The sequence below is a fragment of the Symphalangus syndactylus genome, chromosome 4 (genome assembly GCF_028878055.3).
Source record: "Symphalangus syndactylus isolate Jambi chromosome 4, NHGRI_mSymSyn1-v2.1_pri, whole genome shotgun sequence".
NCBI classification, from domain to species: Eukaryota; Metazoa; Chordata; class Mammalia; order Primates; family Hylobatidae; genus Symphalangus; species Symphalangus syndactylus.
This window is the reverse complement of record NC_072426.2, coordinates 19,619,010-19,644,758: the sequence shown is the minus strand read 5'-3', so window position 1 is coordinate 19,644,758 and position 25,749 is coordinate 19,619,010. Positions and strand designations below refer to the sequence as shown.

General features: G+C 35.0%; 1 protein-coding gene across 8 annotated transcripts in view; it reads left to right on the top strand.

Moving 5' to 3' along the window:
• Window positions 1-25,749, top strand: part of MEI4 (meiotic double-stranded break formation protein 4) — a 374,155-nt gene that overhangs the window by 225,557 nt on the left and 122,849 nt on the right. For 4 of the 8 annotated variants that reach the window (XR_010120452.1, XR_010120453.1, XR_010120450.1 and 1 more), the window contains exon 5: window positions 13,674-13,776. Coding sequence is in view for 4 of the 8 variants with exons in the window: in XM_063637851.1 (XP_063493921.1) it covers window positions 13,674-13,943 (270 nt within the window). In the remaining 4 variants the exon portion in view is untranslated. Of the gene's footprint in view, window positions 1-13,673; window positions 14,604-25,749 lie in introns of those variants that run through there. The other 4 variants (XM_063637851.1, XM_055274202.2, XM_055274201.2 and 1 more) reach the window with 1 other exon arrangement.

Here is a 25,749-nt window from a genome sequence, read left to right as displayed (position 1 = left end):
AGTTAGGCACATGAAAGTACCCAATAAATATTTGCGATAGGACAGAAGGGAGGAAGGGACTAGAGTAATGCAAACAGACACGTAAGTTTTAAATTTCTAAGTACCGCCAGCTGAGTTAGTTCTTAGAGAATTTAGCTGCTTTTATTCCAGTTCCTGAACCTTGTTCTTTCACATAATAAACCCTGTATTAATAAACAGATTGATCAGTATTGTTTTGTTAAGAACTACTGTGATGATGGAAGTCCAGACTAACAAATGATCTATTTACTTTTCATATGTACTTGAAAAAGATTTCCAGCTTTAGATTGTAATATTGTAGTATAAAATAGGGAAAGTTTCCTATAAGTGGGGTTGACAGCCCCATAATTAAGACAGTGGTACTGAGAAAGTAGTACAGCTGCAAGGTACAGTTTTTGAACATTGACTGAAGAGATCTGTGAGAACAGAGAAATGCAAACTCTATATATTATGAACTCTCTTTGTGAAGAGATCAAGAATTTATATCAATGTGGCATCTATTTTATCACCATATCCACCAGTCTGCTCAATCCAATGACCAAGAAAGTGATAAATGTGAGTAAAATCACAGGATATTTCACCAAAGAAATGTGTGAAGATAAGTTTTTAAGGCACTTGGGATTTAATCTATGATGATATTGGGTTAGACACTAAAAGAGCATATTACTTAGGGATCAGAAAATCACATCAACTTTCCTTTAGAATAGACTTGAACAACTTTATCCATCTGGCATTATTCAGATAACCTGAGAATATGTTTAAATAAAGAAATCAAGCTAGTTTTGTAAATATTGTGTTACATTAGGGTGTTGGAGATAGGGAATTGGTTGATTGGACCATTTTTCAGTTGTTCATGTCTCATAAGACTCTTTAACACACACTTACACCTTCTTCAGGGTCTTGTGATATTAGAAAATCTTTAAAATAATCAATTCATATTTAGATTCCTTAGTACCATCCTTCTATGCAAAAAGGAATTATCTTGTAGATTACTACAAGATAATTACTACAGATTACTACTGTCTATGAAGGATTTTCTTGATAGGGAAACGTAGATAAGGTTCTTTACACATCTCTAGATGAGCAATTCACAATGAGCTTGAAATGCCTCCAATAATTCACCACAGTGTAGTACTTGAATAATACTAGTAATTTTTCTCTAGATACAAAGTAGCTTAAGAGTTGAGACTGTTTTTTTCACTTTGGGTAAAAATATGACAGTAACGATAATAACAGACAGTAGATAACACTTACTTGAACGTGTATACTCCTATGCTGTGGTTTAAATATATAATCTTATTCTCCCAGCATCCCAATAGAGGAGTTATTGTTATTATTTCCAAGTTTTAGGTGAGGAAAATGAAGTTTAGAAAGGTTAAATAAATTTCCCAGATCATATAGCTAGTAAATGACTGAATTGGGATTTAACAAAGCAATTAATATATGTTAATTTGATAGCATTCCTTTACAAAGAAGGAATTCCCCAAAAGAATGTTACTTACAAAGTAATATTCTAGTTTCTCAAAGATCTCAACCCACAAGGGCCTCTGCCACATATGTCCTTATTGGGAGTTTCAGTAGATGTTTGTGTCAGACAAATACAAATCATCCTTTTCTTTTTGTGATTCTTTTACAAACTCCTCTTTGTAGGCCTTTTTTTCAGTTTACTCATTTTGCTATTACCTTGTTACATAAATTCAGCTTCAAGAAACAGACTTGTGAAAAGTAAAATAGATTAATGAGAAAATCATCATTTTTAAATAAGTCATATAATGACAAATTTTTTTTAATTGTATGTTTTATATACATATATATATATATTTCTTTCACAAATACTTATGTACACAACATGCATACTTGTTGAACTGTTTCCCATAGGAAAAAAGGGTAAAATGTCAAGATCCAAAATACTAACAGTTTTAGAACTTTTCCAAAGTTATCACACATATTAGACATAAACCCTTTAGAACTAGTCTCCTGGATTCAACATTTTAGGCAGATAATGGCCATTATCTGTATAAAGCAAAATGGATTAATACTTACTGAGTCTTTTCATCCTTCTTTTCTGGGCACTTGGATCAAAAGACGATTCACCAATGTATACCCCTCACTCCCTTTGTGCCCTGCCTCACAATTCATCTCTAGGAAATTTCCCCTAATTAACTGTACTCTGCTCTAACCAGAGCTTTATACTCCCTCAGTATAGGCCCAACACCTAGGTTATGGGGAGAGAGAAAGAATATAACACAACCTTTGGAAGAAACATACTTTTAAACCAGTATGTGCTTCTGTTGTAATCATGAGTTCATTGATTTTATGTATGTAAGTAGGTATATAACTTGCATGTGATTTTTTGACTCTGTTCTTGAGCATTTGAGCATTGTTGCAAGCACAGTCAGATGCTCTACTGCACTGGGCCCTTGCTAAGCCCCTGCTTATTTGTTAGCTGCTTTGGTGCTTTCTCCTATGCTTCAGAAGTTTCAAGCTAGTTAGTAAATGGCCCATAGAGAGTTAACTTCAGAGTAAAAGTCATTTCAAATCAAGGGAATATATATTTTATATATACATACTTATATTTTTGTGATAAGAACACTTAAAATATACTTCTTAAAACAATTTTCAGGTATATACTTATTGTTATTAACTTTACCATGATGCACAACAGGTGTCTTGAACTTATTCCTTGTATCTAACAGAAATTTTGTGTCCGTTGACATCTCCCTAGTACCCTTATTCCTCGGTCTCTGGTAACCAACATTCTAGTCTCTGTTACTATGAGTTCAACTTTTTTAGTATCTATATATAAGTGAGGTCATGTGGTATTTGTCTTTTTGTGCCTGGATACTTTAACTTAACATAATGTCCTTGGGTTCATCCATGTTATCCCAAATGACAGGATTTTCTTTTCTTTTTTAAAGCTGAATAATAGTTCATTGTGTATATATAGTACATTTTCTTCACCTGTTCATCTGTTGGTGGACACATAAGTTGGTGCACACAATAACCCTATCTTGGTTATTGTGAATAATGCTGCAATGAATGTAGTGGTACAGATATTTCTTTGACATAATGATTTTCATTTTCTTTAGATATATACTCAGTAGTAGAATTACTGGATCATAGGCTAGTAACATTTTTTTTTTGAATTTTTTAGAGGCATCTCTGTTTTCTGTAATAACTCACCAATCTACATTCCAACCAACAGTTTAGAAGGGTTACCTTTTCTCCATACCCTCACCAACAGTTATCTATTATCTTGTTGATGATAGTCATCCTAACAGGTATGAGGTGATACCTCATCGTGGTTTTAATTTACATTTCCCTGATGATTGGTATTGTTAATGCATTGTTTAATATACCTATTGGCTGTTTGTATGTCTTCTTTTGAGAAATGTCTGTTCAGGTCCTTTGCCCATTTTTAATCAGGCTGTTTATTTTTTTACTATTGAATTGTTTGACTTTCTTACATATTTTTAATATTAGCCATTTATCAGGTATATGATTTGAATATATATTCTCCCATTATGCAAGTTATTTCTTCATTCTGTTTATTGTTTCCTTGGCTGTTCAGAAGCTTTTTAGCTTAGTATAATTCCATTTGACTAGCTTTTCTTTTCTGGCCTGTACTTTGGGATCATATCCGAAAAATAATTGCCGAGACCAATGTCATAGAGCTTTCTCCTTTTTTATGTAGCAGTTTTACAGTTTCAGATCTTAAGTTTAAATGTTTTATCCATTTTCAGTTGATTTTTGTATATGGTGTGAGATGAGTGTCTAATTTCATTCTACATGTGAATATTCAGTTTTCCCAGCATCATTCATTGAAGAGATTGTCCTTTTTCTACTGTATATTTTTGTTCTTTTCTGGGAAAGCAATTGACCATAAATTTGTGGATTTATTTCTGGTTCACTATTCTTATCCACTGGACTATGTCTGTTGTTAGTCCAATACCATACTGTTTTGATTATTATAGTCTTGTAGCAGATTTTGAAATCAGGTAGTATGATGCATTCAGCTTTTCCCTATTTATTTGTTTAAAATTGCTTTGGCTATTTGAGGTATTTTATAGCTCTTTACAATTATTAAAATTTTTTCTCTCTCTTTTTCTGTGACAAAATTTGTTGGAATTTTGATAAAAATTGTATTGAATCTGTATATTACTTTGATATACTATAGGCATTTTAACAATTTAATTCTTCCAGTCCATGAACCATGGGCATCTTTCTGTTTAGTTGTATATTCTTCAATATCTTTAATCAGAATTTTATAGTTTTTAATGTATAGTTTTTTCACCTCCTTGGTTAAATGTATTCTTAAGTATTTTGGATTTTTGTAGCTATTGTGAATGGAATTATTCTCTTGATTGTGTGGCTAGTTCATTGTTAAGTGTATAGAAGCACTACTGATTTTTGTATATTGATTTTGTATCCTTTGTGAAAGGAAAATAAATCTTGGGGCCTCCAAATCACTAAGCTATAGGGAAAATTCAGGCTGGGAAGTGATTAGGGCCAACCTGTCTCCCATTCTATCCAAAGTCACCCCTCTGCTCACTGAGATAAATGGATATCTGATTGCCTCCTTTAGAGAGGCTAATCAGAAACTCAGAAGAATGCAGCCATTTGTCTGTTATCTACCTATGACCTAGAAAGCCCCCACCTGGGTTCAAGTCTCACCTTTGCTTCAAGTGTCCCGCCTCTCCAGACTGAATCAGTGTTCATCTTGCATATGTTGATTGATGTCTCATGTCTCCCTAGAATGTATAAAACCGAACTGTGTTCTGACCACCTCGGGCACATGTCATCAGGAGCTCCTGAGGCTGTGTCACGGACGCATGTGCTCAACTTTGGCAAATAAACTTTCTAAATTAACTGAGACCTGTCTCAGATTTTGGGGGCTCACACCTTCCACTTTACTTATTTATTCTGACATTTTTTGATGGAGTCTTCAGGGTTTTCTATATATAAGATAAGATTATATTGTCTACAAACAGAGATGGTTTAACTTCTTTCTTTCTAACTTGAATGCCTTTTATTTCCTTTTTTTTCTTTTTTGACCAACTGCTCTGGCAAGGGCTTTCAGTACAGAGTCCCTGACTTGTGATGGTTAACTTAGAAAATTTCAATTTAAAGTAGTGTCAAAGCAATGCACAGTCAGCACAAGCACACTTCAAGTACTCATAAAACCATTCTATTTTTCACTTTGAGGACTGTTCAGTTAATTATGTGTGATAGTCAACACTTTATTATAAAATAGGCTTTATTTTAGATGTTTTCTTTCCAAATGTAATATAATCTAATGTAAGTGTTCTGAGCATATTTAAGGTAAACTAGGCTAAACTATGATGTTTGACAGGTTAGATCTATTAAACACATTTTGAACTTAAAATATTTTCAACTTACAATGGGTTTATTCAAATGTAATCCCATTGTAAGTTGAGGAACATCTGTACTATGTTGAATGCAAGTGGAAAGAGTGGGTATCCTTGTCTTGTACTTGGTCTTAGAGGAAAGACTTTCAACTTTTTACCATTGATTATGATGTTAACTATGGACTTGTCATATATAGCTTTTCTTTTGTGGAGGTACATCTCTTCTGTCTAATTCATTGAAAGTTTTTAGCATGAAATGATGTTTAATTTTGTCAGATGCCTTTTCTATATCTACTCAGATTATCATATGGCTTTTATTCTTCATTATGATAATGTGGTGCATTACATTTATAGGAACATTTATGTTATATATAGTATAGCTGCCCTTTCTATATTTGGTTTTCATTTACTTGGAATATCTATTTCTATCCCTCCACTTTCAGTGTATTTGTGTACTTAAAGGTCAAGTCAGTCACTTGTAGGCAGCATTTAATTGGGTAATATTTTTTTATCCATTCAGCCACTCAATGTTTTTGGATTGGAGAACTTAATCCATTTACTTTACTTTCAAGTAATTGTAGAAAAGTAAGAACTTAGTACTGTGGTTTTGTTGTTTTCTGGTTATTTTGTACATTTTTTTCCTTCTTCTCTTACATTCTTTGCAATTACATATTTTTCTCTAGTGTTATGCTTTGAATTTTTACTTTTTATCTTTTGTTTATCTACAAAGCTTTTTGCTTTGTGGTTACCATAAGACTCATGTAAAGCATCTTATAATTATAACAGTATGTTTTAAGCTGATAACAATGTAGCTTTAATTTTCTTTCCAACTTTTTTTATTTTAGGTTCACGGGTTACATGTGCAGTTTATTACATGGGTAAATTGGGTGTCACAGGGATTTGGTGTACAGAATATTTTTTCACATAGGTAATAAGCATAGTACTCAATAGGTAGTTTTGCAATCCTCACTCTACTCCCACCCCCAACTCTCAAGTAGGCCGCAGTATCTATTGCTCTTCTTTTTTTGTCCATGTGTACCCAATATTTAGCTCTCACTTATAAATGAGAACATACAGGATTTGGTTTTCTGTTTCTATTTTAATTCACTTAGGACAATGGCCTTCAGCTCCATCCATGTTGCTGCAAAGGACATGAACTCATTCATTTTTATGACTGCATAATATTCCGTGATGTATATGCACCACATTTTCTTTATCCAGTCCATGGTTCATGAGCAGTTAGGTTGATTCCATGTCTTTGCTATTGTAAATCTAATTTAACTTTCATTGCATAAAGAAATCTGCACTTCTACTATCTCCCCACATTTTATGTTTTCAGTGTCACAATTTGCATCTTTTTATATTGTGTATCCTTTAAAAGATTATTTTAGCTATTATTATTTTTAGTATTTTTTCTTTTAAGCTTCATACTAAGATTTAAGTGATTTACATGCCACTTTTACAGTATTAGAATATTCTAATTTTACTTTTTACTTACTTGCTTTTTACCAGTGAGTTTTATACTTTCATGTTTTAGGTTACTAATAGCATCATTTTCTTACCTTAAATAATTCCTTTTCACAATTTTTAAGACAGTTCTGGGGGTTGATAAACTCTCTCACTTTTGTCTGGGAAATTCTTTATCTCTTATGCATTTCTGAAAGACAGCTTTGCCAGATAAATTAGTCTCAGTTGGCAGTTTGTTGTTGTTGTTGTTGTTTGTTTTGGGGGGGTTCTTTGTTTTTTCTGGGCATTTTGTATACATCATCTCTCTCTTCTGACCTCTAAAAATTCTGTTCATAGCCTTACTGAAAACTCCTTTTTCAGTATGTGATAATGCTTCTTTTTCTTGCTACTCTCATGATCCTCTCTTTGACTTTGATTTTTGAATCCGTGGCTATAATATGTTTTTGTACAGTTTTGTTTGGATTGAATATAATTAGACACCTTTGCCCTTTATGTATCAGAAAATTTATCTTTCTATAGATTGTAGAAATTTTCAGCTTTTTTTTTTTTTTTTTTGAGACAGAGTCTCACTCTGTCTCCCAGGCTGGAGTGCAGTGGCACGATCTCAGCTCACTGCAACCTCCGCCTCCCAGGTTCAAGTGAATCTCTTGCCTCAGCCTCCTGAGTAGCTGGGACTACAGATGTGTGCCACCATGCCTGGCTAATTTTTTGTATGTTTAGTAGAGAGAGATTGGGTTTCACTGTGTTAGCCAGGATGGTCTTGGTCTCCTGACCTTGTGATCCGCCCTCCTCGGCCTCCCAGAGTGCTGGGATTACAGGCGTGAGCCACTGAGCCGGGCCAGCTTTTTTTTTTTTAAATAATATAAGATTTCTGTCCCTTTATATTTCTTTCTCTTCTTTAACTCATAATTTACAATACTTGATCTTTTGATTTTGTTCCATAAATTTGGTTTTCTTCTCTTCTTTGCATATTTTCAAATAACTTGTCTCTAAATCTTTTTTTCTACTTGATGCATTCTGCTATTGAAAATATTTTTTTATTTATTGTATTTTCAGCCCCCCAGAATTTTTCTTTTTTAATACAATTTTAATATCTCTGTAAAATTTATCATTTTTTAATTGTTATCCTGATTTGAATAAACTAATTCTGTGTATTTTCTTAAACTCTGCTGAGCTTCCTTAAAATAATTATTTTTAATTATTTATTTCTCAGAAAGTTTGCACATACCCATTTCTTTGGGGCAACTACTAAAATATTGTGGTCTTTGTGGTGATATGCCTCTTTGGTTTTTAATGTTTCTTGTTGCTTTATGCTGATGTCTGCACATTTGGTAGAGAAGTCATTTATTCAGACTCTGCATAGTAGTTTTGGTGTTGAAAGATCATGCCTTATGGGGTGGGTGTGTACAGCGGTGCTTGCTGGTTGGAGTTCAGAGGTTCCAGCACCAAGGGTGAAGTTGCATAGTCTCTGTATAGTTCTATCAGCTGATGTCAAGGTTGATGAAGATTGCAGGCATCCTTAGCAGCAAACACTGTGGATATCTGCAGTTGTGATGAGAATTGCTGGGACCTTTAATAACAATCACTACTAGGGTCCTTTCAGTCTTTTATTTTCCTGCTGGAGAAGTTGTAATTGAATAAATCCATTTTGGCATTGGGTTAAGTTTGCTAGCCCTTTTATATCCGTGGTGGCACTGGAGTCTGATGAGTTGGTCAAGCATAGAGCTGGGGCCTAAAGTACAGGCTTACAGGGAAGGAATACTGACTCTGGAGTCTGGGGCAGTAATGGCACTGGGCTCAGGGCACAGGTGCATCCATTGCCACATTGGTAACTCTATGCAAGGCATGGGTGATTATGAAACACCTGGGAAGCCAAGAAAGAGAGGACAGGCAGGCTCAGAGTTCACTGTGGATGTAGCTCTCTATGGCTGCTATGTTTACACCCAGAGCATGGGCAGGCTCAAGAGACCATGGCTTGAAAGAGAAACATCTGAACTAGCTCTGTATGACTGTGCACTACAGCGTCTGAGACATTTATACATTCTTATGTTGATAGATGCTTAGATAGATAGATTCTAGATCTTGGCTATTTTTTTTAAGGTGTGGTTAAACTGCAAACTTTATTTTCAAATAGCAAGATTTTTCACTCAGGCAAAATAAAACATGGGAGAATATTGAATCACTAGCCAATATCTTTTTTTTTCTTATACTTTAAGTTTTAGGGTACATGTGCACAACGTGCAGGTTTGTTACATATGTATACTTGTGCCATGTTGGTGTGCTGCACCCATTAACTCTTCATTTAACATTAGGTATATCTCCAAATGCTATGCCTTCCCCTCCCCGCACTCCACAATAGGACCCGGTGTGTGATGTTTCCCCTTCCTGTGTCCATGTGTTCCCATTGTTCAATTCCCACCTATGAGTGAGAACATGCAGTGTTTGTTTTTTTGTCCTTGCGATAGTTTGCTGAGAATGATGGTTTCCAGCTTCATCTGTGTCCCTACAAAGGATATGAACTCATCATTTTTTACAGCTGCATAGTATTCCATGGTGTATATGTGCCACACTTTCTTAATCCAGTCTATCATTGTTGGACATTTGGGTTGGTTCCAAGTCTTTGCTATTGTGAATAGTGCCACAATAAACATACGTGTGCATGTGTCCTTATAATTCTTTGGGTATATACCCAGTAATGGGATGGCTGGGTCAAATGGTATTTCTAGTTCTAGATCCCTGAGGAATTGCCACATTGACTTCCACAATGGTTGAATTAGTTTACAGTCCCACCAACAGTGTAAAAGTGTTCCTATTTCTCCACATCCTCTCCAGCACCTATTGTTTCCTGACTTTTTAATGATCGCCATTCTAATTGGTATGAGATGGTATCATCTCATTGTGGTTTTGATTTGCATTTCTCTGATGGCCAGTGATGATGAGCATTTTTTCATGTGTCTTTTGACTGCATAAATGTCTTCTTTTGAGAAGTGTCTGTTCATATCCTTTGCCCACTTGTTGATGGGGTTGTTTTTTTTCTTGTGAATTTGTTTGAGTTCATTGTAGATTCTAGATATTAGCCCTTTGTCAGAAGAGTAGATTACAAAAATTTTCTCCCATTCTGTAGGTTTCCTGTTCACTCTGATGGTAGTTTCTTTTGCTGTGCAGAAGCTCTTTAGATTAATTAGATCCCATTTGTTAATTTTGGCTTTTGTTGCCTTTGCTTTTGGTGTTTTAGACATGAAGTCCTTGCCCATGCCTATGTTCTGAATGGTATTGCCTAGGTTTTCTTCTAGGGTTTTTATGGTTTTAGGTCTAACATTTAAGTCTTTAATCCATCTTGAATTAATTTTTGTATAAGGTGTAAGGAAAGGATCCAGTTTCAGCTTTCTACATGTGGCTAGCCAGTTTTCCCAGCACCATTTATTAAATAGGGAATTGTTTCCCCATTTCTTGTTTTTGTCAGGTTTTTCAAAGATCAGATGGTTGTAGATATGTGGCATTGTTTCTGAGGGCTCTCTTCTCTTCCATTTGTCTATATCTGTGTTTTGGTACCAGTATCATGCTGTTTTGGTTACTGTAGCCTTGTAGTATAGTTTGAAGTCAGGTAGTGTGATGCCTCCAGCTTTGTTCTTTTGGCTTAGGATTGACTTGGCAATGTGGGCTCTTTTTTGGTTCCATATGAACTTTAAAGTAGCAAATGGAAAACAAAAAAAGGCAGAGGTTGCAATCCTAGTCTCTGATAAAACAGACTTTAAACCAACAAAGATCAAAAGAGACAAAGGAGGCCATTACATAATGGTAAAGGGATCAATTCAACAAGAAGAGCTAACTGTCCTAAATATATATGCACCCAATATAGGAGCACCCAGATTCATAAAGCAAGTCCTTAGAGACCTAAAAAGAGAGAGACTTAGACTCCCACATGATAATAATGGGAGACTGTAACACCCCACTGTCAACATTAGACAGAATAATGAGACAGTTAACAAAGATATCTAGAACTGAACTCAACTCTGCACCAAGCAGACCTAATACACATCTACAGAACTCTCCACCCCAAATCAACAGCATATGCATTCTTTTCAGCACCACACCACACCTATTCCAAAATTGACCACATAGTTGGAAGTAAAGCACTCTTCAGCAAATGTAAAAGAACAGAAATTATAACAAACTGTCTCTCAGACCACAGTGCAATCAAACTAGAACTCAAGATTAAGAAACTCACTCAAAACTGCTCAACTACATGGATAGAGACACAAAAAACACTTCAAAAAATCAATGAATCCAGGAGCTGGTTTTTTGAAAAGATCAACAAAATTGATAGACCACTAGCAAGACTAATGAAGAAGAAAAGAGAGAAGACTCAAATAGACTCAATAAAAAATGATAAAGGGGATATCACCACCGATCCAACAGAAATACAAACTACCATCAGAGAATACTATAAACACCTCTATGCAAATAAACTAGAAAATCTAGAAGAAATGGATAAATTCCTAGACACATACACCCGCCCAAGACTAAACCAGGACGAAGTTGAATCTCTGAATAGACCAGTAACAGGCTCTGAAATTGGCAACCAACAAAAGTCCAGGACCAGATGGATTGACAGCTGAATTCTACCAGAGGTACAAGGAGGAAATGGTACCATTCTTTCTGAAACTATTCCAATCAATAGAAAAAGAGGGAATCCTCCCTAACTCATTTCATGACGCCAGCATCATCCTGATACCAAAGCCTGGCAGAGACACAACAAAAAAAGAGAATTTTAGACCAATATCCCTGATGAACATCGATGCAAAAATCCTCAATAAAATACTGGCAAACCGAATCCAGCAGCACACCAAAAAGTTTATCCACCATGATCAAGTGGGCTTCATCCCTGGGATGCAAGGCTGGTTCAACATATGCAAATCAATAAACGTAATCCAGCATATAAACAGAACCAATGACAAAAACCACATGATTACCTCAATAGATGCAGAAAAGGCCTTTGACAAAATTCAACAACCCTTCATGCTAAAAACTCTCAACAAATTAGCTATTGATGGGACGTATCTCAAAATAATAAGAGCTATCTATGACAACCCCACAGCCAATATCATACTGAATGGGCAAAAACTGGAAGCATTCCCTTTGAAAACTGGCACAAGACAGGGATGCCCTCTCTCACCACTCCTATTCAACACAGTGTTGGAAGTTCTGGCCAGGGCAGTCAGGCAGGAGAAGGAAATAAAGGGTATTCAACTAACTAGGAAAAGAGGAAGTCAAGTTGTCCCTGTTTGCAGATGACATGATTGTATATCTAGAAAACCCCATCGTCTCAGCCCAAAATCTCCTTCAGCTGATAAGCAACTTCAGCAAAGTCTCAGGATACAAAATCAATGTACAAAAACACAAACATACTTATACATCAATAACAGACAAACAGAGAGCCAAATCATGAGTGAACTTCCATTCACAATTGCTTCAAAGAGAATAAAATGCATAGGAATGCAACTTACAAGGGACGTGAAGGACCTCTTCAAGGAGAGCTACAGACAACTGCTCAGTGAAATAAAAGAGGATACAAACAATTGGAAGAACATTCCATGCTCATGGGTAGGAAGAATCAATATCATGAAAATGGCCATACTGCCCAAGGTAATTTATAGATTCAATGCCATCCCCCCATCAAGCTACCAATGACTTTCTTCACAGAATTGGATCTTGGCTATTGTGAATAGGGTTCCAGTAAACATGGTGATGCAGGTATCCTTTTGATAGACTGATTTAATTTCCTTTGGACAAGTAGTAGTGGGATTGCTGGATTATATTGTAATTCTATTTTTTGTTTTTTTTTTTTTGAGAAATCACCATACTGCTTTCCATGGATACACTAATTTGCATTCCTACTAACAGTACATAAACATTCCATTTTATCCACATTCTCACCAGCTTCTGTTTTTTTTTTTTTTTTTTTTTTTGTCTTCTTAATAATAGCCATTGTAACTGGAATGAGATGGATCACATTGTAGTTTTTATTTGCATTTCCCTGATGATTATGTTGAGCATTTTTTTGTATAACTTACCCATTTGTATGTCTCCTCCTAAGGCATGTTGGTTCATGTCCTTTGCCCCCTTATTACTTGGATTATTTATTTTTTATTGTTGCATTGCTTGAGTTTCTTGCATACTCTGGATATTAGTCCATTTATTTAGATAATTAGTTTGCAAATATATTTTCTCATTCTGTAAGTTACCTCTGCCCTCTTGATCGTTTCCTTTGCTATGCAGAAGCTTCTTAGTTCAATATAGTCCAATTCAACTATTTTTTTGGGTTTTTTTTTCTAACTTCTTTTACTTTAGCTTCACGGGGTACATGTGAAAGTTTATTACATGGATTATTTCTGTGTCACTGCAGTTTGGTATACAAATGATCTTTTCACCGAGGTAGTGAGCACAGTACCCAATAGGTAGTTGTTCAGTTATTACCCCCTCCCTCTGACCCTACCTGTTATAGTAGTCCCTGGTGTCTATTGTTCCCATCTTGCTGTTCATGTGTACTCAATGTTTAGCTTCCACTTATATGTGAAAATCTGTGGCATTTGGTTTCCTGTTCCTGCATTAATTGATTTGCTTAGGTAATGGCCTCTAGCTGCATTTGCACTGCTGCAAAAGACACGATTTTGTTCTCTTTTTATAGCTGCAATAGTATTCCATGATATATATATATTGCATATATTATGTATATAATACATATGTTTTATTTATATATATTTTTTTCTTAGGTAATTTATACCCAATTTTTTAAAGGAATTTGTTGTTTATTTGTAGGAGCAAGCCAGTTATGATGTGTCACGCTATGAAAACATTTTTTACCTGTTCTGGGTTCTGGAGCAGCTTCTTCAAAAGGAAACCAAAGAAGGCAACACTTCAGGTATAGGTCATGATGACCAAGAAATCAAGAAATTTCTTCAGAAGCATGATGAAACTATTTTCCAACTTTCTGATACATTTCCTTTGTTTACTTTTTATTTATGGAGAGTGGGCATTCTTTTGAACTCAGCACAGATAGAAACTCTTAAAAATAACTCCATTCCTTAGCAATTTACCACGTTTGAAGCATAATAAAGTAGAATATATGAAAATCTCATATTGAAAAGATTTTCAATAGTATTTTAATTCGCATTTTAGAATTGATCTCTAAATATAATTATCAATTCAACTTAATGGTTAGTCTTAAATTGTATGAAATTTTATGAGTCATATTTCTATACTAAAATCAGCCAGTTTCAGTTGGTAATGCCATCCTTATTCCCATGTAACTGTATTTTATTTCACTTAATATGGTTTAGCTCTATTATTCTGTAAAATGGACCATTAATTGTCTGTCGCATCTCTTAAAAGATATTGAAGTTGTAAAAGATTTCCATGTAATTGATGCTAAATGGTAATCAAAGAGATTTTTAAAGTTTAGTTGCATTATCAACACAAAGTGTTGGAATATAAGTGGTCATAAATGCAATTTTAAAAACTTTTTCTTACATAGTTGAACTTACATCATTGCTTTCATCTTAGACAAGAATCATATAGAAGCAGAATTTTTTTAACCTTTGGAAACTTAATTGCTTTTTATTTCATATGGCTAAAACATTGGTCGAGCTCTTTTGAAAATACTATTAGTTGTTTAAAATGTTCTTTGTTTTTCAACAAATACTTGTTTCAATTCTGTTGATTAAATATGTTATAATAGTTGTTAAATAGTACACAATTAAGTCACCAGAGATACTTTATAAATTCTAATATCCATCTAAAAATGAAATTTATAGTTATTTGGTTGAATTTTTCAGTTATACAATTTCATTGACTTTATTTCAGCGATTAAAATCATAACCACAAACTTAATGAGTATATGTTACGTTTCCTATAGAGCCATTTACAGAACACAAAATATAAATTTCCTTTATTAATGATATGTGATAGTGTTTCATAAGTTAATTAGCATTCCTAAATGTCATTGGCATTAAAAGTAATCTTGCTAATTCCACCTACAATGTATATACAATTATGTCATCTGGCACAATTATCTTTGGAATTATTTCTAGCATTTTTGAAAAGATAATGCCTTTTTGATAATCCTGAAACTACATGTATGTCAGTCAGCTTTTGTTATGTAACAGATAATCATAAAATATCAGTGGTATACAACAATAATATTTCTCAGATATATGCAGGTCACTCAAGGATCAGCTGATTTGGACTGGACTTTAATGAAAAGCTCTGCTCAGGTTGCACATACCACAGGAATAGGCTTCTTGCTAAAAGTCAGGCTTTCTTCTCTTCCACATGTGCATATTCTGAGAACCAGACTCAGGGGGAAGTAGCTTCTCAGTGGAAGCTCCTCTCATGGCAGTGGCAGCTCCTCTCATGGCAGTGGCAGTTGAGCAAGACTAAAGGCTAGGCTGAGAAATGTCACATTAGCACTTCCATCCACATGCATTGTCAAAGTACATCAAATGGTCAAGCCCAAAGAAAAGTGACAGGGGAGCAGGCGTCACCTTGAGTGGGAGAACTTGCAGTTACATGGCAATGAGCATGGATGTAGGTAGGTAATTAGGGCCAATAATTTACTTCACAACAAGTACCAGTTGAATACAAGAAGGATATTCCAAATCTTGGATTAGGAGGGATTTTTCTAATGTCTGATTCCTGTGAACACCTGTGAAGGCTTATGGACATCACTTCAGTTGATGGCATTACACAAAATCCACTTTCCATGACACCTTCATCTTCTTTCATTGTGATGAAACAAGATTGGTAAATACACAAGTACCAGCAATGGCCCTTTCCCCATTGCAGCCAGCCAATGTAATGATCAGTTAAGAAACTTTTGGAACTACAACAAATTTATTAATTTCAGTGGTCTCCAAGGCTTCAAGGTCTGAAAATTAGCCTAGGAAATGTATTTATTATAAAAGAAGATGCAAGATGTTGGGATCACTGTGAATGCACAAAATGGAGAAACATTTTACTTCCATTTGGTATCCATTTTATATAAACATTTAACTTCCACCAAGTATATGGTACTTAAACTTTCATTATCCTGTGTTTCAGTCTATATCAGAGTGAATGGTGTAGTAAATTAGTATTAAGGTCCAAATCTACTGGTCAAAAAGAAGATAAAATGATAAAATGAGACATTTTTATCTGTGTTTCAGTAAAGCAGTGAATGAATGAATGATTTAAACTGGTATTACAATGTTTAAGAATATTATAACAGTTTATATTTAGGTAATGTCTAGCTTTAGAATTAAGGTTTTAGGGATAAGAGTAATGGAGTCAGTAGTAATTGGGCAGCATTGAAACTGGATATAAGATAGGACAGGAAATAAAGAGAACCATAGAATGATCATAAAAATGAAGGAAATAAAAAGTGATGATAATTGCTATAACTCTTATACTATTTATTATGTTATAATAAATATATATTTTATATGAGAGTAAATATATATTAAATTTTATATACATTTATATAATAAAATATATGAATAAGTAATATTATACATATATATACGATATGTATAATACCAAATAGCCAGGTACTTACCTAGGCATTTTACATATATTAACCTTTTTGATCCTCCCAGCAACTGTATGAGAAAGGTACAGTTATTTCCTGAATCTGTATTTTAAAGATGAAGAACTCAGAACTTGCCCACAACACCAGGAAGTGGCAATTAGCTTTCATCCTGAGGAAGTCCATCTTCCAATTCCACACTCCTACTTTACTGCACTGCCTGTTATGTGCAGCTGTCCTGGCACTTCAGGAAACTTTCACAAACACAACTTCTTTGCAATTGTCCTCAAAGCTTTATACATGCTTAACTATGAACCTTAAGGCACAACAGTGGAAATTACTAGCTTATGATTAGCTTATTTTGGATTTTTTAACTGCTGTAAACAAGTTGTCCTATCTATAAGCAAACCAGAGGAACAGCATCTTTGACCTTTTCAAGATTGTAGCATCTTGCTACTCAAGACCGTAGCCAAGTTACAGATTGTCTTCAAACAATAATGTCCTAAAAGGTACAGAGCTCCCTCCAGAGGTGTTTAGGTAGACTGTGAGGCTGTAATGATAAGCAAAATGGGGAGACAAAACAAATCTGATTGGTTTGTTCTTGGAAAAATATATACAATTATCTCACAGGCCTTGTAATTTTTAATGGTATTTGTTGTCTTTTAGCCAAGGTCAGCATGTTTCAAGAGAGGCAGGGAAACAAGTCATTTGCATTTCCAGAATTTTATGTACATTTGCAGATTTTCTGAACGCCATATTGTGGGGAAAATATTGACAGCTCTGCTCTATTATAACCTAATTTCATTTATTCATAAAATATGAAGCACCAAGTGTCTACAACCAATTATTTGCAAAAATAAAACATACTAAGCTTTAACTTTTGTCAGATTTATGAAACCAAGCTTTCTTTTAGCAGTCAATATAACGACCCAACTACATCAATATTTGCTGAAGGAGATAATTAACTTGTTAATGTTTATCTAATATTGAAAAAATATATAGGATTTTATTATTGTTAAAAGTTAATTTATTCTTTCTGAATTATTTATAGAATTGTACAATACAAAATTTATCTGGTTAATAAATATACTGGTCTTGTAAAAACTTTCTAAATATTACAGAGTATTACAAACACATACAAAATAAACTCAGCCCCTTTTTTTGTTTTTTACTTAATATGACAGTCATCTGTTTTTATTTAATATGAAAGGAATTTTAAAGATCTATCTCTAATAGGAAGCAAAGCTTCTGAAAATAAAATAATGTTCTAACATTTAAGACATTTAAATAATTCAATTATATATTTCATGGGCATTTACCCTATATTTATAGTATTTTCTTCTGACATTTTAATCTAAATTTTGCTCTAGCTGCTTAAATTGTTGGTGAACTTTTGTTGTATTTCTGTCAGTAGTTGTGTTTATGTAAGTGTTTAGTCAGTCCACTGGAGCAGCAAGATTTCCAGGTGATAATGTTAATTAACCTTAGTTGTCTCTGACCATATATAAAGCAGTGGTCCTCAAATGTGGTCCCCAACCCAGCCATATTAGCATCACTTGGAAACTTGTAAGAAATAAATATTTTAGGCAGTATGGCCATTTTCACGATATTGATTCTTCCTACCCATGAGCATGGAATGTTCTTCCATTTGTTTGTATCCTCTTTTATTTCATTGAGCAGTGGTTTGTAGTTCTCCTTCAGGTAATTTATAGATTCAATGCCATCCCCATCAAGCTACCAATGACTTTCTTCACAGAATTGGAAAAAACTACTTTAAAGTTCATATGGAACCAAAAAAGACCCCGCATCGCCAAGTCAATCCTAAGCCAAAAGAACAAAGCTGGAGGCATCACGCTACCTGACTTCAAACTATACTACAAGCCTACAGTAACCAAAACAGCACGCTACTGGTACCAAAACAGAGATGTAGACCAATGGAACCAAACAGAGCCCTCAGAAATAATGCCACATATCTACAACCATCTGATCTTTGACAAACCTGACAAAAACAAGAAATGGGGAAACAATTCCCTATTTAATAAATGGTGCTGGGAAAACTGGCTAGCCATATGTAGAAAGCTGAAACTGGATCCCTTCCTTACACCTTATGCAAAAATTAATTCAAGATGGATTAAAGACTTACATGTTAGACCTAAAACCATAAAAACCCTAGAAGAAAACCTAGGCAATACCATTCAGGACATAGGCATGGGCAAGGACTTCATGTCTAAAACACCAAAAGCAATGGCAACAAAAGCCAAAATTGACAAATGGGATCTAATTAAACTAAACAGCTTCTGCACGGCATAAGAAACTACCATCAGAGTGAACAGCCAACCTACAAAATGGGAGAAAATTTTTGTAATCTATTCATCTGACAAAGGGCTAATACCCAGAATCTACAAAGAACTCAAACAAATTTACAAGAAAAAAAACAAACAACCCCATCAACAAGTGGGCGAAGGATATGAACAGACACTTCTCAAAAGAAGACATTTATGCAGCCAAAAGATACCTGAAAAAATGCTCATCATCACTGGCCATCAGAGAAATGCAAATCAAAACCACAGTGAGATACCATCTCACACCAGTTAGAATGGCCATCATTAAGAAGTCAGGAAACAACAGGTGCTGGAGAGGATGTGGAGAAATAGGAACACTTTTACACTGTTGGTGGGACTGTAAACTAGTTCAACCATTGTGGAAGTCAGTGTGGCGATTCCTCAGGGATCTAGAACTAGAAATACCATTTGACCCAGCAATCCCATTACTGGGTATATACCCAAAGGATTACAAATCATGCTGCTATAAAGACACGTGCACACGTATGTTTACTGCAGCAGTATTCACAATAGCAAAGACTTGGAACCAACCCAAATGTCCAACAACGATAGACTGGATTAAGAAAATGTGGCACATATACACCATGGAACACTATGCAGCTGTGAAAAACGATGAGTTCATATTCTTTGTAGGGACATGGATGAAGCTGGAAACCATCATTCTCAGCCAACTATCACAAGGACAAAAAACCAAACACCACATGTTCTCACTCATAGGTGGGAATTGAACAATGAGAACACATGGACACAGGAAGGGGAACATCACACACTGGGGCCTGTTGTGGGGTGGGGGGAGGGGAAGGGATAGCATTAGGAGATATACCTAATGTTAAATGATGAGTTAATGGGTGCAGCACACCAACATGGCACATGTATACATATGTAACAAACCTGCACATTGTGCACATGTACCCTAAAACTTAAAGTATAATTAAAAAAAAAGAAATAAAAATTTTAAGCCTTCACCCCAGACCCACTACAGGATCAGAAACACCAGGGTTGTGGTTCAGTATTCTGTGTTTTATCAAGTCTTCCAGGTCATTCTGATGTCCACTAATGTTTGAGAAGCACTAATATTGTTTTTACTGATTGGGAAGGTTTAATACTTATAAAATTATTCAGAAAGTAGAAATTTAGTCATCCTATAGTATTTATTTTTTTTTAAGTTTCCTTATATGTGCCTTAAAATTCCAAAGGAGGATTTTTTGGAAACCAAATTATCCCAGGTTCACTGAAGTAGCATATTTATAAACAGATCAACCTTAATAGCACTTCAAAAATAGCATTTTAATACTTAGCTTTTAGCTGTCTTACTAAAATATATCTTTATTCCCCATGGTAGTACTTTAAAAATTATTATAATCTGGGTTTAGATCAAATTAACTATAGTTTTTTGCATTTGTCCTGGGATAGAGCAATGAATGTGCAGAGAGATGCACACATGGTGTGTTACTTTCCTCTTATTAGCTGCCCCAAGTAATATCAGAATATTCCTTTTATTCCAGGAGATCTGTTTAATACATATAGTAAATATAACTGACTTATAAACATATTATTCTATTTCTCAACTCTAGAGATGAAATTCTAGCTGCCACAAATCCTTCTAGAATATGTTGAGCTATAAATAATTAATAAACAATGCTGAATTTGGTTCAACTTTGCTGCTTAATTTGATTCTACCACTTTGGGTCTTTACTATGTTACTGTGAGCTCCAGAGTTGCCTAAGGACAGTACCCCTGACACATGGGGAGGGAACAGAACAATCTCTGCTGTTAGCTCTAACGACTTAACTAAGAAGATATTTTCATGAATAAGTAATCATTTCAGGAACACTGGAAATGCCAGACACTTAAACCGGCATTTGTTCTTATTTCTCTCTCAAACACACACTCGAATTCCACATTTTCTAAAAAGAGATCCAAACCTCTTGAAACGAATTCTGAAGTTTGAAAAAGAAAATATTTCCTATAATTTTACCTGGAGTTTTTAAGGGGAGCCACCACAAGCAGTAACACGACCGTTGGTGCCTTTCTGTTCTATCTTGCATTGAGGACATGGAACACACCCTGGGATCTCCCTGGCATGACATTTCTCTTTAGGATAGTTCCAGAGCCAGTCCACTGCAAAGAGTGACATGAACCTTTAAAATGAGGAAGGTAGCCAGGCACGGTAGCTCACACCTCTAATCCTAGCACTTTGGGAAGCTGAGGCAGGATGCTCGCTTGAGGCCAGGAGTTTGAGGTGAGCCTACATGACAGAGAAAAACCTTGTCAGTTAAAAAAAAAAAAAAAAAAAAAAAAAAGAAGAAGAAAAAATAGTAGCATGTCCCCTTCCACCATGTCAGGACTAAGAAGTGGAGTTTGCCATAGCTGACTAGGCATTTTATCTTGCAACTTGATAAAATCTATTAATAGAAGAGAACATAAGAGACTGGGCGAAGCAAACATAGCCATTCCAAGTGTAAAATGAAAAAAAAAGCTAGAAGAAATGTTATAGAAATGTGAAGGTGTCTCCAGCTCCAAATTAATATGCTGATACTATTCCCAAGTGAAGCCTTCAAAAAATAATTTCTAAGGCTTGTATAATCGTGGCTCATGTGGTGAATCCCTTTTAAATAGAATTCTATTCCAGAGATTCTATTTAAAAGAAAATCACATACCATAATCCATATGGCTTTGCACCATCACTTTAGTAAGGAAGATAGTACCCAGCATTTATTTAGCCTTTTTGATATGTGCTAGGCACTCCATAGTTGTTCTTTATTATTTTGTTTAATCCTTCTAACAACCCTATGAGGTAAGTATACTGATTATCTCCAATTAGGTGAAAAGCAAGCACAGGGCATTTAAATAATTTGGCCAAGATGACAGCTAGAAAAAAAAAAAATCAAAGCCAGGATTTAGATAGGCAGCAAGCAACTGAGTCAACATGTACTCCACATTCTTGGCACTCAGATACAAACAGCTGTCATGTTCCTAACTGCAGAAGTAGAAACCGAGTGTAGCGCATAAAGTTATCCTGACAGCAGAACTCCAGTTTGCACACTTCTTAAAGTGTTCTTTTTAGACATACGCAGCATGTGCTTATGATAATTATAGCGGTGGGAAATTTACATTATATTAAGTAAAATTTGATAACTGAAATATTCCTTTATATTTGGAAGAATAAAAGAAGTGCAGTAAGGTGCTAGAGATGGCCAAATTGGTGGCATTTATTTAAAAGAAATAGACGTAAATTCTACTTTGCTATCTGATTGCTTTGTAAGTCAGTCTGAGTAACACTTTCTGAGGATAAAGTGAGTTAAATCTTTCAAAATACAAGGATCAAGATCAGACATCCATACGTGGATTAGAGTTAATTCCTAAGACTTAGAAGTGAAAATAAATAATACATTTGAAGCATAGTTTACACTAGCTTCAAAATTATACTTTTTGTCGTAAAGGAGAAGAAAAAAATCTCTATTTCAGGATAAGCATTAATCAGTATGATCCTGTTGACAGTGTTTGACATTTCTGAACCATCTTATGAAGTTAGAAAATGTCTTTATAACTTTTTACATCACAAGAGAAAATATATAAAATTTCAATAATTAGAAACAACTCTGTGATATTTTCCCCCCAAAAATACTTTATTTGGACAAATATTGTTTACTCATTTTTCTTAGGTTTGGGGAAAAGATGTAAGGACCTTTACTTGCTCTGTGCCTTGTTAATCAGCACTATATTAAAGTTTCATTTAAAAATAGGCCTTTCTGTTTCTTACCATATTAAAACAGCAATGAAGCCCAGAGAGACCATTTTGCAGAAGATACAAATAGAAGTGGGGAGGTGTGGGGTTGTGGGTGGAGATGGGAGGAAAGAGGGTAGAGGACCATCGTTGGCCAAGTAATCTTGTGACTTAGGACAAGTCATTTAATATTCTTATTTTCTCATTATAAAAGAGAGCATCTGTTTTTTATTCATGAAGAACAAAGACTATCTGTATTTCTGCTAGAATCATTTATGTATACATCACTAAAATTGTGAAATATAACTACCAATTATTATTAAATGTTAAATGTAACCATCAATTATTATTAAATGTTATTACCCAGAATTGGGGAGTTTTGTCTTTTTTCTGTCTCCATGGAGGTCCTTCAGTGATATAATTTTGTATACATCTATAAGGTCTAGTAGAATAGACTCACAGTTAAAAGATGAGAGTATCACTATCCATATCATAAAAATATCTATTTTTTATTGTTAAAATTTTAAAGAATACCTTCACCACAGAATGGTTTGCATGAATGAAATTAATATATGTGAAAAGCACTTTGTGAACTCTAAAGTAATAATAATGATACTAAGAAAAGGAAATAACACTTATATAATGTTTATTATGGATCAGGCACTGTCCCAAGCACTTTTCATGTGTTATCTCATTCAGTTCTCATAACGACCCTATACAATAGGTAGTATTACTATTCCTATTAATTCCATTTTACATAGGAAGAAGCAGGTGCAGAGAGGTTCAGTGACTTGTCCAGAGTCACGGAGATAGTGTCAGAGACAGTATTAAATTTTATGTATTCGTATCTTCTCCTATTCCAAGTATTCTGCCTGAATTCTAAGTGGACTTAAAGCCAAACCATACTGAAATAGTTTCTCTCCCTGAATCTCTTCTCATTCAACCTATGTTTAATGGCAACTATGATGATTATGTTATAATAATGTTATATCAACATTAATGTTAATGTTACTCATAATTTCTGTGTGCTTGAAACTGTGGAAAGTGCTTAATTACACACTTAACTTGTTAGTATGCCAGAGATGAATCAGTCCTTCAGAGGTTTTCAGTTGGTGAGATCTGGAACCAGTGGTATATTTAGGAGACCTCTTTCCTACCAGTGAGGGAGCCGTGGAATAGAATTCAGGTGCCTACAGCCTAGGTGACAATTCTTTGTGCAAGGTTCATATGCCCAGGCTTCCTGCCCTAGCTCCTTGTTACCATTCCAGTTCTCCGTGAATATGGATCCTGGCCCTTGCTCTGGCTAAGGATAGTGGATTTGGAAATAACATCCTAATTTCCTTTTGTGAATTTTCTTGCCCATTATGCACAGTCTTCTTTAAGGCTGAAAAATCAAGATGCTGTTTTTTTCTAGTTGAGAAGTGTTCACATATTTGCTAGGCCATTTGGAAGCTCCTTCTCTGGAATGTCAATCCTGTGCAGAATCACTGAAATCAGTTGTAGGTCACCCTTTGTGATGGCAACACACTGATGAAATTGTTGAGTAGTTCTTGGTGCTAAGCCCTCAGAGCTACCTGCTTCTTGCCTTTTTCCAAATATGATCTTCCAGCTTTCCAGTTGAATCTATGAGCTACCACAGTTGTTCTTTAAGCAAAGCTATAACTTGTCTGCTTATGTTAACCAAAGACAGTTTCTGTAGCTTAGACCCACTGATCCCTTAACTAATATACCTGTAGAACTACTGTCCTATTATCCTTCTTTGTTCCTGTGAGTGCCTTCCATAACATAGCTAGAACATACTTGCAGTATTTTATTCTTCAGTTCTCTCAGCATCCAATCATACTCCAGCCACTAGCTAATACTGCATCAGTCAACACGGGCCTCATGTGAACTATAACTTTTTTAGTTACTTTGCACTAAAGTCCACTGTTCTTTGAAGCATAAGCTACCACACACCCACCATCTCCCAATCTGACCTGCCTGAACTGAATTTGAATTCTGCACACCCCCTTGGACCGTGTGATTTCATTTATTGACAATTTCATTGGCAGTCCACTCAATTTTTCAACTGAAGAACCCTTCAAGTTCATTTATCCTCATTTTATAGGTGATAAAACAATGTCGGAAAGATGAAACAGTAAGCTTGACTCATACAGTTCATTGGTTGAACTACAACTACTTTTTAAATAAAATTAATGTGTGTAAACTTGATATTGGCCACTACACTTTGAACATTTTGGAAAAGTATTTCTTTTTTTTTTTTTTTTTTTTTTTTTTTTGAGACAGTCTCGCTCTGTTGCCCAGGCTGGGGTGCAGTGGTGCGATCTAGGCTCACTGCAACCTCTGTCTCCCAGGTTCAAGCAATTCTCCTGCCTCAGCCTTCAGGGTAGCTGGGATTACAGGCGTATGCCAACATGCATGGCTAATTTTTTGTATTTTTACAAATAGAGACAGGGTTTCACCTTGTTAGCCAGGATGGTCTCTATCTTGACCTCGTGATCCGCCCACCTCGGCCTCCCAAAGTGCTGAGATTACAGGTGTGACCCACTGCACCCGCCATTGGAAGAGTATTTCAAAACTTAAATCTTGATGTTTAGCGTAGGTTTGTGCTATGTTTCTGGAACATAGTAAATGATCAATAGTTGTTGACTGCATTGCTGTATTAATTTGTAAACTTACTATTAGTTTCCTCATTCTCTGTCACACATGGGAGTTAGAAAAGATGAAGCATATTTTGCAATGGGGAACAATTTTCCAAATTGTGAATGATTTGCACCTAAGTAGGTGAGTGAATATAAGTTTGAAGCACCGTTGATGACTTCCAATCCATGCGACTTTCCTTTCCTTTCCTTCACAGGGACCATAACTGAATACAAATCTGCAAATCTAGTCATATAGGCAGATGTAGTCTCTCTTGTAGTTACCTTGTTTCTAGATGCTGTTGCCTAGGTGAAGAATGAATTGAAATTTAGAAAATATTTTTTCTTTAGGAAAAAAATGTTGCCAATTGTGGGTAGTTATAAATCAAATAACACTACAAGGTACATTAAGTTCATCATGAATTAAGCTGACTTTATGTCCTGATGAAAAACTCATCACTATGTATAAAATTATTTTTGTGAAAAAAATATATTCCATTTTTAGTTATCCTCCTTACAGATGAACTTGGGTGTCTCAACTCGTTTGTGATATGTGGACTGATCATAGAAATTTCAAACCTTTTCCACCCTTGACAGCCATCACTTGTCATAGTTTTTAACTAGG